This window comes from Stigmatopora argus, chromosome 2 (genome assembly GCF_051989625.1).
Source record: "Stigmatopora argus isolate UIUO_Sarg chromosome 2, RoL_Sarg_1.0, whole genome shotgun sequence".
Classification (NCBI taxonomy): domain Eukaryota; kingdom Metazoa; phylum Chordata; class Actinopteri; order Syngnathiformes; family Syngnathidae; genus Stigmatopora; species Stigmatopora argus.
The window spans coordinates 19,213,699-19,236,029 of NC_135388.1; the positions used below are offsets into that span (position 1 = coordinate 19,213,699).

The 22,331-nt window shown below is 40.7% G+C and overlaps 2 protein-coding genes across 6 annotated transcripts in view; one reads left to right on the forward strand and one right to left on the reverse strand.

Moving 5' to 3' along the window:
* The window catches only part of igdcc3 (immunoglobulin superfamily, DCC subclass, member 3), a 66,413-nt gene that overhangs the window by 22,114 nt on the left and 21,968 nt on the right, over nucleotides 1–22,331 (reverse strand). The window lies entirely within an intron of this gene.
* On the forward strand, nucleotides 490–3,626 carry LOC144070684 (uncharacterized). The gene is made up of 2 exons (XM_077595104.1): nucleotides 490–3,061; nucleotides 3,606–3,626. Exon 1 carries the CDS (start codon nucleotides 721–723, stop codon nucleotides 2,500–2,502), a length of 1,782 nt encoding a protein of 593 aa, XP_077451230.1. The 5' UTR covers nucleotides 490–720; the 3' UTR covers nucleotides 2,503–3,061; nucleotides 3,606–3,626.

A 22,331-nucleotide genomic window follows, 5' to 3' on the forward strand; every position in this document is an offset into this window, starting at 1 on the left:
GGCCTACGAGATCATCAGATGGACAGTAAAGACGTGCCAGTTCAGAGTTCACTCCTGTACAGTCAACAGAGCTCCTAGATCGTCAACAAAATGGAACAGTTACTCGAAGAGGTGGTAGGAACATTGAACAACCTGACGGAAAATAACCTACTGGAAATATGTGATTTTCTTAACATATTAAGAAGTGTTAAACGGAAATCGCGTCTATCATTAGTGGCTCACATTGTAAAGTACCTAGAAAGAGAAGAACTAGAGGAAGTAGAGGATGAAGGCATGTCTGAATTGTTGAAACTGAAAGAGAAAATATCAGATATGAAGCATGAAGTCAAAAGAGATGAAAACGAAAAGCAAGGATCAAGATTGGAAGAGACTCCAATAACTTTGCCCCAGCCAAGCTCATACTGGCGCAAGGACTTCAAAATTGCTGGCCAGATAGGTGAACCAGGCCAAAGGGACAAGCTGACATTCTCCAGCCTTATTCATCAAATTGAAAATGGACTGAATAGGGGTTACCTAGATGTGGAAATTATTGATGCAGTTATCAGAGCTATCTCCCCCAGTTTGCAGCTACGTAATTATTTGGAAGAGAAACCTAACCTCACTCTTCCCACACTCAAACGCATCCTACGCGCTCATTTTCAGGAAAGGAGTGCTACCGACCTCTATGTGCAGTTAGCTTCAGAAGTGCAGCATATCAAAGAGACTCCTCAAAGTTTCTTAATGCGAGTCTTAGTTCTTAGGCAGAAGGTACTGTTTGCATCTCGAGAATCAGAATCAGGAATCCAGTACAACCAAAGTTTAGTCCAGCGTATGTGCTTGCACACGATACTCACTGGTCTCCAGAGTGACAGTGTTAGAGTAGATATGCAGCCTCTCTTGCTGAACTGTAAGACTTCAGATGAGCTTTTGCTAGAGCGGTTAAATGTAGCCTGTGCTAATGAAACAGAAAGGAGAAATAAAAAGAAGTTTAGTACCCCACAGGCAGCGACACATATTAGCAAGGTGCACTCAGAAGAACTACGACCTACCAATTGCCCTGGAGAAGAAAAACCAAAAGTGTCCCGTGAGGTACGAGCGGAGTTGACTGAACTTAAGGCAAGTGTTGCTTCTCTTAAAGATCTCAGTGCAGAGATAGCTCAGATCAGAGAGACACTACAGCAGGCTATGTTTCAGCCTCAGTCCTACCTCCCACCTTCAGTTAGAAGACCAGTTAGGGAGCCCCAACCACCTTTTGCAAAACAAAATTACTACAGCAAGCCCCCAGCACCCCCCTGGAACACTAGCCGCCCTGCTTATGTCCCAAGAAGGTGTTGTGCTTGTCAGCAGGGAGGGCGAGATGTGAAGTGCACACATTGTTATCGGTGTGGGAGTGGAGAACATTTCCAAGCGGGATGTAAAATCCGAGGAGGCAGACCACTAAAAGAAGAGACTATAGCAGAGCTAACTCGGGAAAGGGAAGGTGTGGTTCGTGTGCTTTGTGGCACACCCAGTCCACTGGCCATCGTCAATCCTCCCAGCATGCAACAGCAGCAGGTGGGAACTCAGCAACACCTGATGGTGGAACCTGCCGATTCAAAGGCAAAGATCAGACGACTTAGACAAGAGCTAGAAGAGAGGAATGAACAACTGCTGGACAACAGACACAAGCAGGAAAACATGGAGGAAGAAATAAAGAGGCTCCAGCAGGAGAATTTGAGGCTGCTCGTAGACGCCCGTGCAGCCCGCGCCTATCGCGATGAACTGGATGCGCTGAGAGAACGCGCAATCAAAGCTGACAAGCTGGAGTTATACAAGGCCAAAGTGGAGAAAGGGAGACAAGGGATGGAGGAGGCGTACACCATTGCCACCGTGAGTGTACGAAAAGCTGCAGAACGAGGTAAAAAGCACTATGACACCAAAGTGAGGAGCTCCGTGCTACAACCAGGAGAGCGCATCCTGATAAAAAACCTGACACCAGAAGGAGGAAAAATTGACAAGAGTATGGAGAGAAATAAACAGCAGCCGGTATCTCATCTTCAAGAGACAGACCAAGACAGTGGTTACGAAGATGACTTTCACTACGAGCCCCTCCAGGTGCTAAATGAGAGAGATGCCCAAGGGATGGAGTCTGAGCACAGGCCACTGCCAGCGAATCAGAGACTCGGAGTGAAGGGCCCTGCTTCCGGACCAGTACAACGAGAAGATGACTATCAGCGGGAGGACCTGCCTGGTGAGGGAACAAATCTGGCTGTTGAAGATCCTCGTGATGATCATTTATCAGAGACCTCTCCGCCAACCGGTGTGAATGAACCTGAGGCGTTGACTTATGAACGGCCAAGAAGGGAGAGACATCCACCACGACGAACGACCTATGATCAGCTTGGTGTCCCCTCCTGTTATAGTACTCAGTCACCACATCAGCTGCTACCTTCTTACCCTGCACCAGGAGTGGTTCCTTGGTTAGGACACCTGCAGCCATATTACATTCAACCACCCTTTATGTATGGACTCCAACGGGCTTGAGCCTACAAGGGTGGCATGTATTATGCGAACATGGACTGTTACGACTGTGATTACAGTTTCCATCCAGTGAACGTGGACCGTACGAGTTGTGGATTATATTTGAACTGTGGCCCTTGCCGCCTGGAGTTTTCATGAGTATCAGTTTACAGAAGAGGATGTGAAATGACAAGTTCGCTAGACTGTTCAGCATTACAACCAACAAGGGGAAGATATTTGGAATATACTGATGTCGGGACGACATTTGTTTTTGTGGGGGAGAGTGTGACATACTAGAGTGTTTGATTTATTAGTGTGACATGCTAGAGTGTTTGATTTATTAACGATTGCATGTAAAGAAGCTATGACGAGTTTGGATTGAATGTGTGTATCGGTGTTCGATTGGTGATCCTTGGATCCACATGGCAAGTGTGGGGCATGTTAAAGTAGATCGGTATTCGATTATTGATGTCTTAGCAAATAGCTTGAGGCACGGGAGGTGTGTTGAATCATTACAGTAAAAGTTTGGATTGAAGTAACAACAACATCTCGCTGTTCTGATTATTTCCCCCTGTGTGTCAAGGTATGCTGTTTGTTGTAAAGGCTGTTTGAGTTTGGGGTTTGTAATATGCACTGTTTAGTGTGTGAGAAAAGAGATAATGGTTATTAATGTTTATTTACTTTTGAAATACGGGCGTGAATGTGAGAGTCTCGGGTCACGCACATGGAATAGTATTTAGCACGCTACCTTCGGCCACCATTATCGTTGACAGTGTCTATAACGGTCATAGAAATGATGTTATATTATTGATATTGCATTGTTTGCCCTGTTGAATAATAGTAGGACTACTAGAAGTTGTAAAAGTAAAAGATATAACAAGTTATGACCGTGTGTTGAACGAGTGTGTGTGTGCATTGGGTTTTGGGTTCTAAAGTGTTGAATATATATATATTTATATATATAGGTGTAATTGTACATTATGTTTTGGGTTCTAACGTGTTGATAATGTATATATATGGGTTTAATTGTATGTTATGGGTTTTTGTGTTAATTGATTACAGTAAAAGTTTGGATTGAAGTAACAACAACATCTCGCTGTTCTGATTATTTCCCCCTGTGTCTCAAGATCGAATGCAGGGTGTAACATCAGCAACTCCTGGTTGCTTCATTTAAGAGGAAAACAAGACAAAAACTAATATATATAGGTTGAGGAGTGCAAGGTTTATGAACCATTTTCTTGTTATCATCTGGTAACTCTTCTGCGATCAATTAGAAAACACACGCAGAATGCAAATTGAATAAATTTTCTCTTCAGGCAGGGTGGGCAAACTATTCCAGAAAGGGCCGTAGTGGGTGCGGGTTTTCGTTCCAACCTATTAGTGGAAATCTTTCCACCAATCTGGTATCTTAGAAGTGCAATCAGTGGATTGCAGTCAGATGCTTCTTCTTTCAGCAGGATTGGTTGGAACAAAAACCTGCACTCACAGTAGCACGCGAGGACTGGTTTGCCTACCCCTCTCTTAAGGAATCTGATGTTGCTCTTAATGTTTAATTCAAAGGGCCACTAAATATTAAGATTTTCATATTATCCGTGTATTGATTTGCATAATAAGGAAGATGAGAACACTCTCTTATTACTCATATTCATTATGCAATGACGTTACTGGTCTGGCTCACTAGACAACAAATTAGGCTGCATGTGGCCCATGAACTACAATGAGTTTGACAAGTCTGTGGAATATGCTCACCAGGATCCTTTCAAACACCTTCCTGAGTATATTCCTGCATTCGGAAATGCAATTAGATGTTTTAATTTCATTCTTTTCAAACAAAGTGATTGGCATGCACATCCTTTCACATCCTACTGTTTACAATGGTTCCTTTTCTTTCAGTTTGAAGTCCGTTAGGTATTTAATATTCACCAAATATTCACTTCTGAGAGAATTATTGAAGAATGGGAGCTAATATTTACCATAAACGCGGACCGTACGATAAGCAAACAAGAAAAGAATCATAAAGACATCTATTTTAGATGTTCTTCAGGGATATGTGCAATATGACTTGTAAATGTTCTATAATATATTTACTACACCGATTGACAAAACACTTCTAGGGCTAGGAGCAAAACAAAAGTCCAATTATTCTTTACCGCTGCTTCAAAGCAGCATGACCTTTAGCGAGACGAAAACATGACAACTATAAGCATGAGGTGCAGCCCCATACAGGATCCTAAAGGCTTGGAAAAGTGAGGCGTATATACACATGTATATTAACAATTCACTCTTATTGTAGAGGAGCTGCATGGAATGCTGGAATGGTTGCTGAAGGTGATCTCAGCTTACAATTATGAACGACATGGATTTCTTTACATGTTTTACTGTACAGTATGTAGGTAGGTCACGCAGATTTTTAAAAATGATGCTAACACGCTACAACACAGACACGGGCATTGATATCCACGTCCAGAGCTTCCTTGAGCTGCACATCACATATGCTTCCCCGGCAGAACAAAGGCGCCATCCATGGCCAATTCACGTATATTCATTTAATGTCAAGATGGATAAACTAGAAGCAGGGTGGAGTTAGCTGAACACAGATAATGTGTAACAAAGGCAGATCTCCGTTTTTTAAAGACCTGATGGTCTTCAAAACTGTAGAATGTATTATTTTGTTATTCAGAGGATGGACAATGGGAGAGCAGTCAGTACTCAACATAAAGCTTTCTTTAGAAAGGCAACATTCTTTAGGCATGGAATACATGAATGTTTTCACTGTTTCTTTTGTGAGCCATTTATAACTCAGTGTTAATAATTCAATAGGCAAGTTTTTTTAAAAGTGAATTTTAAGTACAATAAAGGATCTCAAAACATACTTTTAACTATGTCAGTTGTTTTACTCCATACCCACAGTGGACGATCACAGAAGTCATGATCAGTCTATTTAAATAGTTAGATATTAATAAAAGCAGAGCACTATACACCAACATATTTGCTACTAGACCAACGACTGAGAGAGCCATGCAACTAGATCCTTCACATTGAGTGGTAATAAGTGTATAATGAGTGTGGAATTCCTCAGCGTGATTTAACTTGGATCCTTAAATGGATCATCAGTTAAGCAACTCATTACGCTTAATTTTCATATTCATAGTTTCATTCAAGGCGGCCTGGCAGATGAGTGGTTAGGGTGTTGGCCTCACAGTTCTGGGTTCGATCCCAGGGCTGCCCTCCTGTGTGGAGTTTGCATGTTCTCTCCGGTTTCCTCCCACATTTCAAAAACATGCATGGCAGGCTGTTTGAACACTCTAAATTGCCCCTAGTTATGAGTGTGAGCACGAATGGTTGTTTGTCACTGCGTGCCCTGCAGTTGGCTGGCCACCAATTCAGGGTGTCCCCCGCCTCGTGCCCGAAGCAGTTGGGATAGTCTCCAGCACCCCCTGCATCCCTTGTGAAGATAAGCAGTGCAGAAAATGAATGAATGAGAAGAAAATCATGTGTACTGATTTAGCTCGGTGAGCTTGCCGTCATTATTAGATCTCAGCTGTGATCCAAAAAACACGAGCCACGCCCCTGCCACGATTTACACCCATGCAACCAAGCTCTAATTGAAGGGAGAGGAAAAGCATCTGTAACTGCAATCGTTGGGATACAGCATAAATGTATGTTTAAAAATACTGTACTTTAATTTGCGCATCATACTGAGCGGTGAAAATTTAGCCATAGTATGAGAAAATAACAATTAAAACACCTCTTATCCACTTATGGTCTACATCACTGGAGTTCACCATGCATTGTAAAAGAGAACTGGGCAAACTATTATATTTAAATTTAGATTCATCCCGCACTCGGGAAATTCACTTAGCAAGCCTGCATTTTCCCGACACTTTTCACCATTAAGTGCAAAGCTATGAACAGTAGCCATGTTTTCCTTGCATTTAGCCAAGTCACTTCATCACTACCTCATAATTCAATGAAATGTAATGGCTTGTTTTTCAATTGCTATTGGTGCCAATAAATTTTGAACAGCGTCAAATGAAAACGTTGGCAGCAGAAGAGGGGTGTGGCTCTGAATGTCATGCATTCTGACAGAGATTACAGCTAAGGTTGCGTACCAAAACCTGGTATCAATTTTGTTTTTTGGTTGTTACACTCGAAATCAGATGGGATGGCTCCGGCGGCCCCCGCAACCCTTACGCGGATGTGCGGAACCGGAAGCATTTTATAAGTAACAAACTAGAAAGTGATATCAGATGAAACCCAAACAATACCCAACCCTAATTATGACTTTCTAAATAAAACAAAAACAACAACAAAAAACAATACAAATGGCGAGGAGAGTTTGAGAAGAGACCAGCTGATGGCTAATACAGCCATAATCTGAACCTGAACCTGCAGCATAAATCTTTAGCCAATTATCGAATGCTATAGTGTCATCACTCTACCTAACATTGCCATTCATCCACCACGTCAAGACCATCACCATAATTTCACCCATTTGAATGCCCCACCCCCACGAAAGCGCTCAAGCCTGTGATATCATTAAGTGTGTGTTGTTTCTATAGGACTCCTCCATCCTCCCTGACCCTGCTTCGGTAAGACAGTAAAATAGACATGAAGCCAGTAAATAATGGAGATTTTTTTGCGAAAGCTTACACTTCAACTCCTTTTGAATGGGCATCTCGGAAATAACAGGATTTGTGGTAGAGGGAGACGGCTTTTTAATGTAGATGCGATATTTTGCTTTGTCTCGGCATCCCACCCGGCCCTCCGCCCTTACCCTGTCTTCATGCAGGATTTGAGCCGGGCTGATCAATCTGCAGCTTCGTGGTGCATGATGCTTATCACCTCTGACAGGGAAAGCACTATGTGTGGGATTTGCCTTTGTGCGATACACACACGGTCCCGCTTTTATTGATACACCGTGTCGATATTATCTATATAGCAATAGGGACCATGTGATATGCAGAGCTGCCACGTTGACTCCAACGGCACATAATATTTATGTATATGAAAACAATGGTGTGTTAAAAATAATTCAATAAAATGGAAGCCAATTCTACATTTGAATTTAACAAGTTAAGGATTGCTGATTTCCTTACAAAAGCCTAACAAAAACTTTAATAAAAGGATGTAAAAGGTCGACCAGCACTCTATAAAACATTATCTGTTTCATTGCTTGTTGTAGATGGGTGTTGAACACACTGTCAATGAAAACTAAAGATAAATTTCACTGCAACATAATTACATGGCATATTTGATTCAGCCAAGGGTCATGAGAAGACAATGCAGAGACAGCCCTGGGAAAATGAGTCAATGTACAGTAATCCCTCGAATATCGCGGTCCATGTAGACTAGACATGACAATCGCGAAGTAGGGTCACCCCTATTATAACTACTTTTTTTCAGTGCTGAGTCCTAGTAGCAGGAGTGGCTTCCGCTTACGAGTTTCAGTGTGGATTTTCGAATTTTTATGAACTTAAAAAAATAAATATAATTAATAGCAGAAAAAAATCGTGAAGGAGGAATTTCCCGATTAGTGAAGTCGCGATAATTGAGGGAAGACTGTAATCATGCAAATCATTTTAATTATCGCGATTCAATAACACTAATTTCATCTGTATTTTGAGAACATTCATCATCATTAGGATCAGATTTGGTCACAATTGCGGGTCGCCACACCACCTGTTGCCCTTCAACTCGCCACCATTCGACTGACTCCATTTACAGGCAAAGAAATTCTTACTTCACGGAATTTTACTTCCAAATGACCAAAGTTGCCTTTTCTGGATGTGTCGCTCGTTTGTTTGCATTTGGCCTCTCAATGGTATGAGTATCTATTTTCTGATATGACAATCAATACGATGGCACATGTGCACAATTAAGTTAAATATAGTAAAATTGATGGTAGCTATTAAGGTTCTTTTCAAAAGGTGAATGAGGCAGGAGTGGTGTTATCAGTAAAAAAATAGTGCAATGTTTCCAATATTTTAGTATTTCACCAAACAAATGAATGAAAGGCTGGGCATTATTTTCGTGAACTGCAGGCTTCCTTAACCCATTTGTGAATTAATGTGATTTGCCAACAGCTGAAGTTGGGGTTTAATTCTAAGCTCCCTTCCTTAAAGTAGCATGTACTCTCCCTGTGCTTGTGTTTTCTTTTTTTGTACCCAGCCGTTCTATAAACATGCAAATTGGTTAATTCAAAACTTCAAACTTCTAAGTGTAAATGGCTGCTTTTCTATGTTTGTAATAATTGAAAGGATAAAGTTGATGTTATATTAATTAATTCATCTTCCATACCATTTATCCCAAGGGTTGTGGAGGTTGCTTTCCCAGCGAGCTGCGGGTGAAAGGCTTACTACACCCTAGAGTCGTCGCCAGTCAGCCGTAGGAACCATAGAGAGACAGACAACTATTCGCTCACACAATCATACAATCATCAAGCGGGAATCAATCCCATGCTTGCACACACTGAAGTCAGGCGAGTGTACGCCTACACCATGAGGTGGCACGTTGATGTTTTACTTTTTTTAATGAAGATAATGTTGTAAAGGAATTGCTTTGGCAATGCAAATATAATGGCTGGACAAATATTATCATGAAAAGTGACTGCAGACGTGAGGCCAGTGGCAAATGTAAGTACTGTAGTCAAAAATGTTAATTATGATTACTACTGCTTGTGTAATAAAAATAAGAAAAAAATAGAAACCATTCTGAAAATGAATTATGTATGAATCTTACAATATTTGAGGCTTAAAAAGCCTCTTTAGCCATGTGATGGAAGCTGGAAAAAATTATTGATAAATTTGCAAACATTTGATGTGACAAGTGCCCCAGCAAATTGTCGCTCTCGGAGTTTACCTTAATGGATACATATGCAAATTATAACCTGCTGGTACAAGATTACTGCAAATAGCTGCAGCATACCATTGAGTTCTGCATGTTTATGTGAAAGATAAACAGAGTGTCATTTTAGCAGAGATAACATTCATTCTTGAAATGCATTATTGGGCAGGCATCATCGAATCACATTAATTGCAGCACACTTGCTTGAAAATCCCAAACTATCTGATGTTGACAGCAGATGAACAGAGTCCCATTCAATTTCCCATATGCCATACCTTCAGAAAGCAATATCATTTTCTGTAGAAGATTGCTTTTTCTATTTGATGCGGATGCTAAAATCTGAGTGTGTTTATCAACTGTTATACCTTTTACTCACCTTTGCAGTGCCCCTTTGAACACAGTAAATTGCATCTGCAAACTAAACGGGTTTACATCATAGGGACATCATACAGGCATTTGTCGGGATGGCAGATGTAGAATAGTAAAATTGCTTCAGCTTTGTTAGAAGCTGTAAAGTGGAATCCATACCATGTGACAGTGGTGGTCCGTGAATTTCCTAGTGACGCCTTCAGCTGTCGGAATCAATCCAACCCTCAAAAACTATTTTATGGCTGTAAAACCTCTATTGCAGCTATAGCTGCGACACATTAAAAAATCATCTTTACAACATCTTTTTCTTGAGTCTGCATCCGTTTTTGCTACCGCAACCAAGATGGCGCCGTTCAAGTGACAGCCGGTGTCGGTAGCTCCGTCCACTCTTGCTTGTTTTGTGTTTTTGCTGCTTTTCTGTCTTAATGATTTGATTTGGTCATTCTTAATGATCTTATTTACTTTGCTTTGCTTTGTACTTTGTGCTTTTGCTTTGTTGTTCTGCGGCCTTTGAGAGTGTACTGTCTAACTTGTAACTATGTGTAACTATGCCTTTCCTGTATCTGCATTCTCACCCTCTTGCTACTGTCACAATGAAATTTCCCGAATACGGGATGAATAAAGTTATCCAATCCAATCAATAATAACCTCATACAATTGAAATATTATTTAGGAATATAGCCATATTTTACTCACCAAAAATCCTTTTTAACTGTACACAATATCCATCCTCCTTTCTTTCCTCCTTCTTTTTTATCGCCATCGAAGCTAATGCTGAAAGTCGAGCCTGTCCTGTAGTATTTCTGGCATACGTTTTTATTCGATTTAGTGCTGAAAATGTTCGTTCCCGGTTGTGACAGGCTTGCTTGATTTGGAGTTGTCCGACCTTTCTTAATGATGTCCAGCTTTTTTTCTTGAAAAGTCCATCTTGAAAATGGCTTTGACAGTAAATCTGCAAACAAATCCATTTCTTCTCCTCCTTCAGCCATTGCGGGTTGAAAAAAACCGCTATTAAATCAACACAACAATATATTTGCTTGTGCAGCTCGCTCCAGATACAGCTCTGGTATCTCTAGCTCTGGCTCGTCCACTCTATCCCTAGCCAATCATAGTTGGTGAAAGCAATGACGTATCCCTACGCCTGCGAGAAGTCCTTGGTGTCACCAAATCGAATTCTGATTGGTTAAAGCAACAGTCATATCGATGCTTGTTTAATGCAGCAGAGCCTGCAGAACTGATTGTGAAGGCCTTGAGGCAGATTTCTGACCATGGCAACAAATATGGCTGAAATGTGATTGTTAAATGCTTCAATATGAAAACACACATCTGGAAGCAGTGCAATCAGGGGGGAAAGCAATGAAAGGAAGCTAACAGACAATTTGGAATTATTTAATAAGTATTCATGGACAAAATATAATTAACATCAGTCTGTGATTCAGATATTTCTTAGGCCAGCAGAGAAGGCCTTGAAGGCCCTGACGGCACACCACTGCTATGTGATGAGGACCAGGTCTGACCATAAATAAAGGAAATCAGTGTAAAATTGATGTAATGAAAATGCATTACATATATTTTCCAAAAAGCTAAAGCCCTTTGAGACATTTTTAAAAAGTTTATATTTTTAAATCAATGATTTGGTGAATCTGCAAGTTATGAATTGCTAATATATTGGAGTTGAACATTGAATACATAATAAATGAATGGAAAACGAGGCCAATACTGTCAAAAATTTAATATATTGACTTTATAACTGATTTGATAACTTAATATTAATTAAATGAATGAATTTGATTGGCAACCAGTCACATGCTCAGATCCAACAACCCTCCACCCTTATGAGGATAATCAGTATGGAAAATGAAGGGTGGATGATAAATGAGGCATCAGCGAGTATTGCAGCCACCCATTTAATTTCAACTAAAGGCTAGCTTTCTTGTAATTTGGCACGCTCTGCTTTGTCATTTTGTTTATAAGGGCAGTTATCGGCAGAGGTTGACAGGTATGTGGTATTTATCAACTACCAAATAAGTGCAAACACTTTGCATGGACATGTGGTGTTAAAGGGTGCAAGCGTGGAGAATGGACTCACGTGCAGGGAAATTAGAGACAACGAGGAACAGGTGGATGACACCAGGGGTAGGGATTGGCTGAGGCACAAGAGGGCAGATCACAAGTGGTGAAAACAATGGGTTATCACAAGGACAAACTACACAGAGGGAAAAACGAACACTCTTACTCCGATGACATCGTCACATGCTGGACATCATTAACTGGCCCCCTCCCTCTGTTCTGGAACATTTGGTCACATTGTTTGGTATTTTCCAAGATAAGTCATCAGTGGATAAATATTGAATATATACTAAAATATTCAAACCTTTAAGGCATGAACACATGATAGTAGTTTTGGTTGCACAACCCTTTAAGGCAGGGGTGGCAAAGTCCGGTCCTCGAGAGCCCCTATCCAGTCTGTTTTACATATCTCCCTCCTCTACCACACCTGTATCAAATGATCAACTCATCAGCAAACTGTACAGAAGCTTCATACCAATCCCGGTTATTTGATTCAGGTGTGTTGGTGGAGGGAGACATGGAAAACAGACTGGATAGGGGCTCTAGAGGACCGGACTTGGTCACCCCTGCTTTAAGGCGTTTTGGTGACGCACTACTGGCATTGAGGAGCACATCCGCTCGGATTCGCTGGCACACCTCGGTCATGGCGTGGCATCTTCTGAGTGTTATGCTTTCTCTATTTTTTCTCCATTGGGGTTTTCCTTTACTGAATGTCCACAACCACTTTTAAAATCCACTTGAAAATGTAAAATGTCCACTTTTAAAAGCCATGGTGGGACAATGATGAATTAATAAAAATGATGAGGGGAGAAAAGTTTCGAATGTGTCGAGGATATTTCGTGGCTTTTTCAGTAACCTCAAGAAAAATACAGAACATTCTTCATGTTATCCTTTCGGTGCCATCCAATTGTGTGGTATGTGGATGAGTAATAATTTACTTCTTTTTATTGTTCTTTGTGCTTGAGTGGCTAGCGTGCCGGTCTCACAGTTCTGGGGTCCTGGGTTCAAATCCAGGTCATGTCCATCTGTGTGGAGTTTGCATTTTCTCCCTGGGCATGTGTGGGTTTTCTCCGGGTACTCTGGTTTCCTCCCACATTCCAAAAAAATGCATTGTAGGCTGATTGGACACTCTAAATTGCCCCTAGGTATGAGTGTGAGCATGAACGTTTGTTTGTCTCTGTTAGGATGCCCATTTTTACTATGCATTGTAACCACTGTAATCCATACCATCAACATGAATACTAACTTGTGAGGTGTTCATTCAGTGGAAAAATAGACAACCTGAACAAAGAGCAAGGCCCGGCGGCTGAGTAGTTAGCGCGTCGGCCTCACAGTTCTGGCATCCTGGGTTCAAATCCAGGACGGTCGACGTGCGTGGGTTTCTTTTGAGTACAGTGGTACCTCGACATACGAGCTTAATCCGTTCCGGGATTGAGCTCGTATGACAAGATTCTCGTAACTCAAGGTAAAGTTTCCCATTGAAATGAATGGGAAACAAATTAATTCGTTCCAACTCTCTGAAAAAAACACCAAAAACAGGATATTGGATTGAAAAAAATGTTTTATTTCTTATAATTCGCCATATATTGACAAAGTAATAAATAACGAGTGGTTTAATAGAAATAAAGTGTTTAATCTAACTAAAATTGGGCGGATTTCGCCGAGGGGAGAGGGGCTTCGGTTTTTTTTTTCTTCCACACAACGCACTCGTAAACAGAACAAACACTCCACCCTCACGTTCGCTATCGATGGGTTGTTTGCTGTCGTACTATTCCCTTCAAAATATTCCGAAAATGATGCACACAAATGTCCTCACAATCGGAGAACGCACGACCACTTGCCAACGAGCAGCAGTCTTATCAGCGATCGCACCGCTGCTCATGGGAGCTTCGGGGGCGCTGGCTAGCGGCTCATTTTAGCTTGTAGCATCTGTGTTCGCATCCCCTCGAACGGCGACTATGATAGAGTTGCTACCGGGGATGCTGTTGCGAGCCAGTGCCCCCGATGTTCTTATGAGCAACCAACGAGCAGAGTCTTTTATCAGCGATCGCCCCGCTGCTCATGGGAGCTTCAGGGGCGCTGGCTAGCGGCTCCTTTTAGCTTGTAGCATCTGTGTTCGCATCCCCTCGAACGGCGCCTATGATAGAGTTGCTACCGGGGATGCTGTTGCGAGCACGAGTATACTTCATTACCCAGAAAGCCCTCTTTTCCCCGCACATGGGCGTTGTGCGTTTCCTGGTCTGAATAGCTCATCCGGTGCTCGTAAATATTGTTATACGTACACGAAAGATATGCGAAAAAAATGCCATGGCCACCTGGCTTGGTCGCATAACGAAATTTTGACCGCATCACGGGCGAATTATTCGATCGAAATTTCCCCCGTAAGACGAGCATTTTGTATGATGAGCGGTCGTATGACGAGGTACCACTGTACTATGGTTTCCTCCCACATTCCAAAAACATGCATTGTAGGCTGATTGGACACTCTAAATTGACCCAAGGTATGAGTGTGAGCGTGAATGGTTGTCCGTCTAATGCCCTGTGATGGGCTGGCCACCGATTCAGGATGTCTGCCGCCTCTGGCCTAAAAAGTCAGCTGGGATAGGCTCCAGCACCCTCCGCGAACTTAGTGAGGATAAAATGTTTCATAAAATCAATGAATGAATGAATGTCCTTTTTATACACGCACAAAAAAAACTCTTGACCACCATGTCAAAGGAAAGGTAGCACTGTATTTACAACTCGTGCAATGATTAAAATCAACTCGAACGTGTTTCTTGGATATTTTTCCAGTTCAATTGACGTGGCTCCGAGGTAATGCCAGGTTAGTTTTTCCATGTTTTATGGTCCAGGGTAAAGAAAAGTAGTAATTCTAGCATTTCCTCCATCCGAACAGAAACCCACCAGGCTGCATTTACCATTTGTCAATGTCAATTGTATGAACAGGGCGACCGGTGGCGCGAGTGATTAGCGCGTCGGCCTCACAGCTCTGGGGTCCTGGGTTTAAATCCAGGTCACGTCCACCTGTGTGGAGTTTTCATGTTTTCCCCGGGCCTGCGTGGGTTTTCTCCGGGTACTCCCGTATCCTCCCAGATTCCAAAAACATGCACGGTATGCTGATTGGACACTCCAAATTGCCCCTAGGTATGGGTGTGTGTGTATGGTTGTCCGTTTCCTTGTACCCTGCGATCGGCTGGCCACCGATTCAGGGTGTCCCCCGCCTCTGGCCCGTAGACAGCTGGGATTGGCTCCAGCACCCCCCGTGACCCTAATGAGGATAAAGCGGTTCAGAAAATGAGATGAGAGATGAGACGAATTGTATGAACAAGCCACCTCAACTGAGGAAGATTTCTTTAAGAAACTGTGTGTATCCGATGTGGCGTTGTAAAACTGCAGTGGCCCCCTACTGCTTGGCATGAATACTACATCATGTTGATGCGAATATGAGGCGTCATGCGAAGAAACAGCGTTGTCGTGTGCATGCAAATGTCGTTATCTGTTGTTCCGAGTGGAGCCTTACTTTATAAACGAGCCTTTAGTCTTGTTGGGCTCAGCATGGTCTTCACTGCAGATGGCTAACACATTCTACATGTATTGATTGGTTTTCATCGTATAACTGTCCAGTTTACAGTCATTCCAGGTGATAAATGGCCTCCTCATCTCTGCCCCAAGCCTCCTGCAAAGGTGCTTTGACCTTTTGAAATGGCAGCCTGTTTTTTTTTTCTTCTTCTTTTTTTTTAATTCAAGTTCAATATCAACACATCTGCCACTATTAAATCATTTTTAGGGCGTGGGTGATAAGTCATTGGAAAACAACAAGGTGTCGCCTTTCACGAAGGCTGAAGTGGAAAAACACCAAACAGTATAATTACACAGCACAGATAATGTATGTTTACAGATTAAGCAGGACCGCATTAATTAGTATCAAAGTAATTAAAGGGAGGATATGAAAGCCATTATGTTTACGCGGTGATGGGAAATGTACTGTTTAGTAACCCAGCTCACACCCCTGTGACGTCTCCATCACAGGGACAAAGAACGGGCTACCCTTCACACCCATTCCTCCTGAACCATATCTATCTATCCCCTTTACTACACACCACACCCTATTGTCCATCTGCCTGCTGCGTTCCCACTGCAGTACCCCCAAACCCATCCACTCTGCCCTGCCCTGGTAGCCCCCCAATCTCCATACTAAGCCTCCTGCACTTACTGGATATTGCAGGCCTAATTAAAGAGAGAAGCATAAAAACACAACAGATGCTCAAAATGGGGAGATTATTAAAATGCTTCCCATTCACAACTCAGATAAGATTAGACCCAAAGCAAAATGGGGTGTGTGGATGTATGGATGTGTATGTGTTGGCCTTAACATGAACCACTGACATAACAAATATATTTTTTCTGTTTGAATGATTACACTTGTAACCATTGTAGTTTATGCTCTGAGTATTTCGAAAGAAAAGAGAAAAGCAAAAAAGGGGAAAAAAAATCCCACAGTAAACAAAGAGGGGATTTGATTTGATGGGTGAGAACAATTAAGAGAGGATCTTTTGTATCCCTAAAGGAATATCCGGATTTAAAAACAGCATATTCATTATACTACTTTAAAGATTCTCCATTTACAGTCAGAAAATGGCAAAATAGACTCAAAGGGACACAAAGAGACACATCCATCTAGCCTCCAGAGACATCCTGTACCTACAACACACCTGTGCTGAAAATGCTGTTAAATGTCTTACTGTCGAACAGGGACAGGTGGTTTATGAATACTTTTTCTGTGCTTACAATCATTGAGTATCTTTTGTGCTTTTGTAGAATGACTTCGCTGGACACACCCACAAGCGCTGCAACAAGAACAAACACATTTGAGTCGGTCCTTATCAATGTTCTCTACCCTTAACAATGGAAAGGAGCTCTACTACTTGGTGGCTAGGACACATTTGGAATGCGTTTGGGGAATAGCGCTTTTATCATTAGATCGTGAGAAAAGGTTTTTTTCACATATAGTTTTCCATTTCTGGTATCTACTTTTACTCTTGGGACTCAGTGTTCCCTCTGTTTGGGATGAGAGAGAGCGTGAAACAAGAGGATTTGGAGATAAAGACAGCTCTGTGCATACACTCCTATAACTGAAGCCCGGAATCCTCTACATGAAAGAGCTTGATCTCATCTTAACTCACCCCCTACTTAGTTTGTCCCTCTGCCAAATTGCCATCTTAGGGTGCTGCATGTGAGATAGCTGCCATTGATTGATACACCTCTTTTATAGCTGTATTAGCTTACTATCGGCTCTGCATGTATTTGCAAAAAATATGGTAAACATTTAAGGCGAGAATATGTACCTACCGCATCGAGACTCAAACTGCTATAAATTAGTTAGTGGTATAAATTGTGTGTTTGTGTGGGTGGCTCATAATAAACTGAAATGTTCAATTTCAAGAATCATGTTCCTCAATAAGAAAAAAATACTGCCTTTCTCTTATGATTGCTGCTGGAAGATATGACATATTCACAACTTCATTAACAACAATGCCCATACGCAACATAACTAATTAATAGTGAGTACCTCAGTATTGCAAGTGCCTGTTTTAGAATCTAAATGAGACGGTACTTTCATCCTCCTCCTCGCATACTAGATAAGACCTTCTCCACATAACTTACTGTACAGTACATGCTGCTTCTCTTTGGTATTTTCTCTACTGAAAAAAAACAAAACAATACATTATCTCACTCTTGTCATGACTGGTGGAACATGAAATATTTGATCACCTCAGAGACTCTTGTAGTAAAATATTGCTTATATTTAAATGGAGATGCCTTAACATTCTTCCTTGCTTTGTCACTGCCTCTTGCTCCGTAAAACTAGGAATAAGTGAGGTCCGCAGACTGCCGCAGTTGTGAATAACAACCTGTACACTCATTTGGCATCATAATTCTCATTGGTGTGGCACTCTTTACTTCCCCCTAATTAGAGGACAACTGTTAAGTTGTAAGGCAGTTCTGGAGAGGGCAGCGTATATCCTTCTTGAATGGTCTTTTCCCTTTTTTATTACAATGTCTATGTTATTTTGGACAGGAAGAATCCATTTTTATTAGTATAAGACATATTAAGTATAAAAATGCATTTTATTTTCAATGATCAAAATTATCCAAAGTTTTTTTTCAGGTTTTGACAGGGATTTGACTAAAGCTAGGTGTGACCCCACATCTGGTACTCCCACGGGATATGTAAAGGAGCCAGGGCGGGACAGACCAGTGCGCTCCACTGCATCTCATAGAACGGTGAAAACGGGCCTCCACAAATGCTTGAAACGGCTGTGTAAATCTCACCCATTCTGAAAGACCCTCCATCTGCCCCCAGTAATTGTCAAAGGAAGGAGGTCCACTGTCCTCAGCTGTGTGGTTCCCTTTGGGAAATGATATGTGTCTCAGGGTCCTTGACAACAACCACCCCACCACCCCCTTCAATTCTCCTATCACATTTTTTTTTAAATGCAATTGAGCCAAAAACAAAGAGGGACCTACATAAGACATCTATAAGATTGTTGCTGAATCCGCAGTATGATTGATGACAACCGAATTAATCTTATGTACACAGGCTACAAGTATGAGCTGACTCGGATGAGGTGATGAAGCTCAGCTATGTGGATTATAAGAAGCAAGAGTGCCAACTGAGGACAGAGGAGCAGCTGGTGCCTCCGACATCGACCGAGTGTCACAATTGGAAATGGAAAGGCTCCAAAAGAGTCACACACAAATACAACACTGTGACATTCTGCATCCTACACCTACACCCTGCCAATCACAGCAGCTGAAGACTCTGAAATGCAAATCATATCATGCATTTAAAATTAATCAAATTTACATAGACTGACTGGCAAAAATAATGGGTATATTCTCACATGTCAATGAGATTCTGTATCCATATGAATAAATATATCTCAAGGCAAATAAAAATGGTCATTTTTGAACACACTTTATATGTAAATCAGATAGAGCATGTGTAATGGAGGAATTAAGAGAACAAAATGCGCAGAATTTAACATGTTGGACAAAGTCAGTTATTTTCCTAATGACCATAAATCTCCTTTATGTACATTAACAATTAACAATATGCATCTTTGTGTTCTCTTAAAAAATGTTTTAAAGATAATTTATGTTATTCAGAATTGTAAGATATGTTTTTTGGTCAATAAGAAACTGATTCAAGATTGTATTTGATGAAGAATAGGCCTAAAATTAAATACTAGGTTTAAAATGTGCAAATTTTAGTAATTATTTTTATTTCTTCCTTACATTTTTTTTCAATCTGAGTTGAACGTAAATAAATTAACTGTTGTAAAAAGTCGATAGTTTGCCATTTAGCAAGTATTACACAAAAACAAAGACCGTTTCAACTGGACCCTTTGGTTCGGACAAAAGAAAATTCCAAAGCCACCAATAAGAATCCTACATTAGATTCACTCAACCAGTCACGCTCACACTCACACCTAAGAGCAATTTAGAGTGTTCAATTAGCCTAACTTGCATGTTTACAGGATGTGGGAGGAAACTGGAGTACCTGGAGAAAACCCACGCAAGCCCAGATGCAGACTCCACAAAGGAAGGTCCAGACCTGGGCTCGAACCCTCAATCCCTGAACTGTGAGGTCGACACGCTGACCACTCTCCAACGTGCCACCACTAAACATGCATCCATCAATTTTCCTCACTATTTAGCGTCATTAAAAAAAGCCTGTGATTTCCCCAAACGAGAAAAATGATAGAACAAAAGTCCCTTTTGACAACTCTTAGCATTAACTGACTGTATGTACTTTAGTAAAAATATCTGTAAAAATATCATCCATCTCTACTAAATCTCTCCAATTTGACTTGTAAGAAGCTCCATAGTTAAGAATCAACAACTAATTCAGATAGAGAAGACTGACATGGTCTGTGATATTTATTGTGGGCGCAGATGTTACTTTGACCTTTGGGATGTTTACTTGAATTAATAGCACAATATCCACCTCCATATAAACAAACAAATAAAAAACAGATGAGAAAAGATTATTGAAGAATTCGCTCTAGTAATGCACAAACCTTTAAATTATGTTTCAGATATAGTACGTGTGTGAAGGTGGCTTTCAGGGTAATACAGATGATCAATTTAAAATGTTCATTTAAGAGTGCATTTAGTAAAATAATTGGCAAACACTTGTCTATCTTTCCCTCAAGGCAGAATACGTGGGCACACTTATTAACACCTGATGGCAAAGGTGGTCAAACGCTCCCCCCAAAAAAGTTTCTCTCTTGGATGCATTCGCACATTTTCAATCATTCATACCCCACCCTGCTCCATCAACACAACCGACAGCAGTAATGAGTTTCTTCTCTGAGTAAGCCAACTGGCAACCACTCAAGGGAATTTTTAGAGCTGAATAGCACCCATTAATCACAATCCCAGGCAACGCTGTGACATCACGTGTGGGGCAAACAGAGATGCGTTCATTGGTAGAGATGAGGGTGGGGGCTTACCCCATAGTAAAAAGGAGAATCTAGTGAATATGTGGAGGACAGAGAGGGAGTATAAAAACAAAGAACCCAAATGCTGTTTTAAATACTGACCCATACATTGAAACTAATTTTACTGCATGCGCAAAAATATTTTCATTTCTTGATTTCTCATTTTAATGGGACTCACAGTAATCATCATTTCTAAATGTTTTGTTCTAGTTATAAAGAGAAAAATTGAGATTATCATTGCTATTGTATCGCTTATGTTATCGTTGACAATAAAGGCTATTCTTCCGCTTAAGCATATATTGTAATCACTGTCCACAGAGGAATTTGTCAGCCATCTGTAAATATTAAGATATAGCCTTCTGTTTGTAAAGATGAGTGTGTGCAGATTGTGGTAAGACTCAATGTTCTTTTAAATGACACAATTCCAGAATACAGAAGAGTTAAATCCAACAGAATCATCAGGAATATAATCATAAACTTTAAATCCACACATTACCTTTAGATAGTGTATAATACTTTGGATACAAACTGTTTAGAGACCAAAATAAAACAGCATATAATAGATGAATGGTGAGTAAACGCAGAGTGAAATAAACTCAATTAAATTCGCACATTCTAGTAACATGGTCACAGTAACAAGAATAATATCTGGATTTCGGAGGTTTGTAGCCAATGGAAATGGGCCCAGTCCTTAGTGTTACCGGTTTACTGCTTATATGCTATATGTCAGCGTTTAATATATTTTCTTATCTCTGCTTTCTGTTTATCTATCTCCTCCCATTTGGCAGACTGCAGTCACCGGGGATATAACTGCCCCTCAGTGATCCCATTGCCCGTGCACCCTACTCGTCGCAAAACTGCCTAATCCCGATGATTTCATGTTAATATGCAGTCAGTAACCCCCCAACTCTTTGTGTGCACGTGCGAGTCTCTGCCACGCCCACCACACACACTCTAGGTCACAGCAGTGCACAAAGGAAAATAAGCAGCTAGGAAAGGAGCAAAGGAAAGGAGAAGCAAACGTAGTCGCTGTCATAACCACTTAGAGTAACATGACAGCGAGTGATAAATGAAAGCCCTTTGTCTTCCCCTACCTATAGTGTCTATGTGCAAAAAAAGACGATGCATTGAAGGTATAGCCGTTCAATCAGATAATCATATACAAAGAGATGCTGTGGATTTACATACATTGAAAGACACATTTTTTTATATTGCATAACAAAACCATCTCAGCGTCAGAATACCAAATTACTAGTATATATGTAGTACATGTGTGTATGTGATACAGTGTATCATTCAAATGGTAATTCACATTAATCCATGTTATTGTGATTAAGAAACGTTTTGCTATTAAGGTTAGCTGCTAATAAATTGAAAAAAAGATTGGTTTTCCCCATGAGAAGAATCTGAAAGGAAAATGAAACTGCAGTTTTTTGCTGGTGCAGTAAGAAGTATTCCCAAGAGATAGTGGAATAGCTTTGGGTTGTTGTTTCATTTGGACTACACAGCTGCTTTTGGTCAAATCTTATTTTGCATTTGTATTTTTTTTAACAAAGTGACAGTAATTCAAGAGCAAAAAGAAAAAAAAAGATTATATTTTTTAATGTGGATGGACAATTACAGTAAATGCTTTCAAAAATATTACTTCAAACACTTGCACGGTTTTAAATATGTCATTTTTTCTGTAGTTTAACATGACTGTTGAAGGTAGTGATATTTATGTGGCATAGTATATTGTGCTACATCATCAAACTCATAGCTGATTCTATGTTTTCCAATTAAAAATGATATTGGCAAATGTAATCATATATGGATAGAATCACACACAAGTGAGTATACCACTCTCGTAAGAGCATTTTTTTATTATATCATTTTATGGAACAACACCTTTTGCTACATCGTAAAGTAGTCACTATAGAGCTTGTATAATAACAGAAATGTATTGTATCTTCTAAATAACTCAAAAACATCAATGAATGCGTGAAACCCTGCCAACAAAATTGAGCACTGTGTGTAGCAGTGCTGTCAGATATAATAACAACAAAAATATGCACGAAAAGC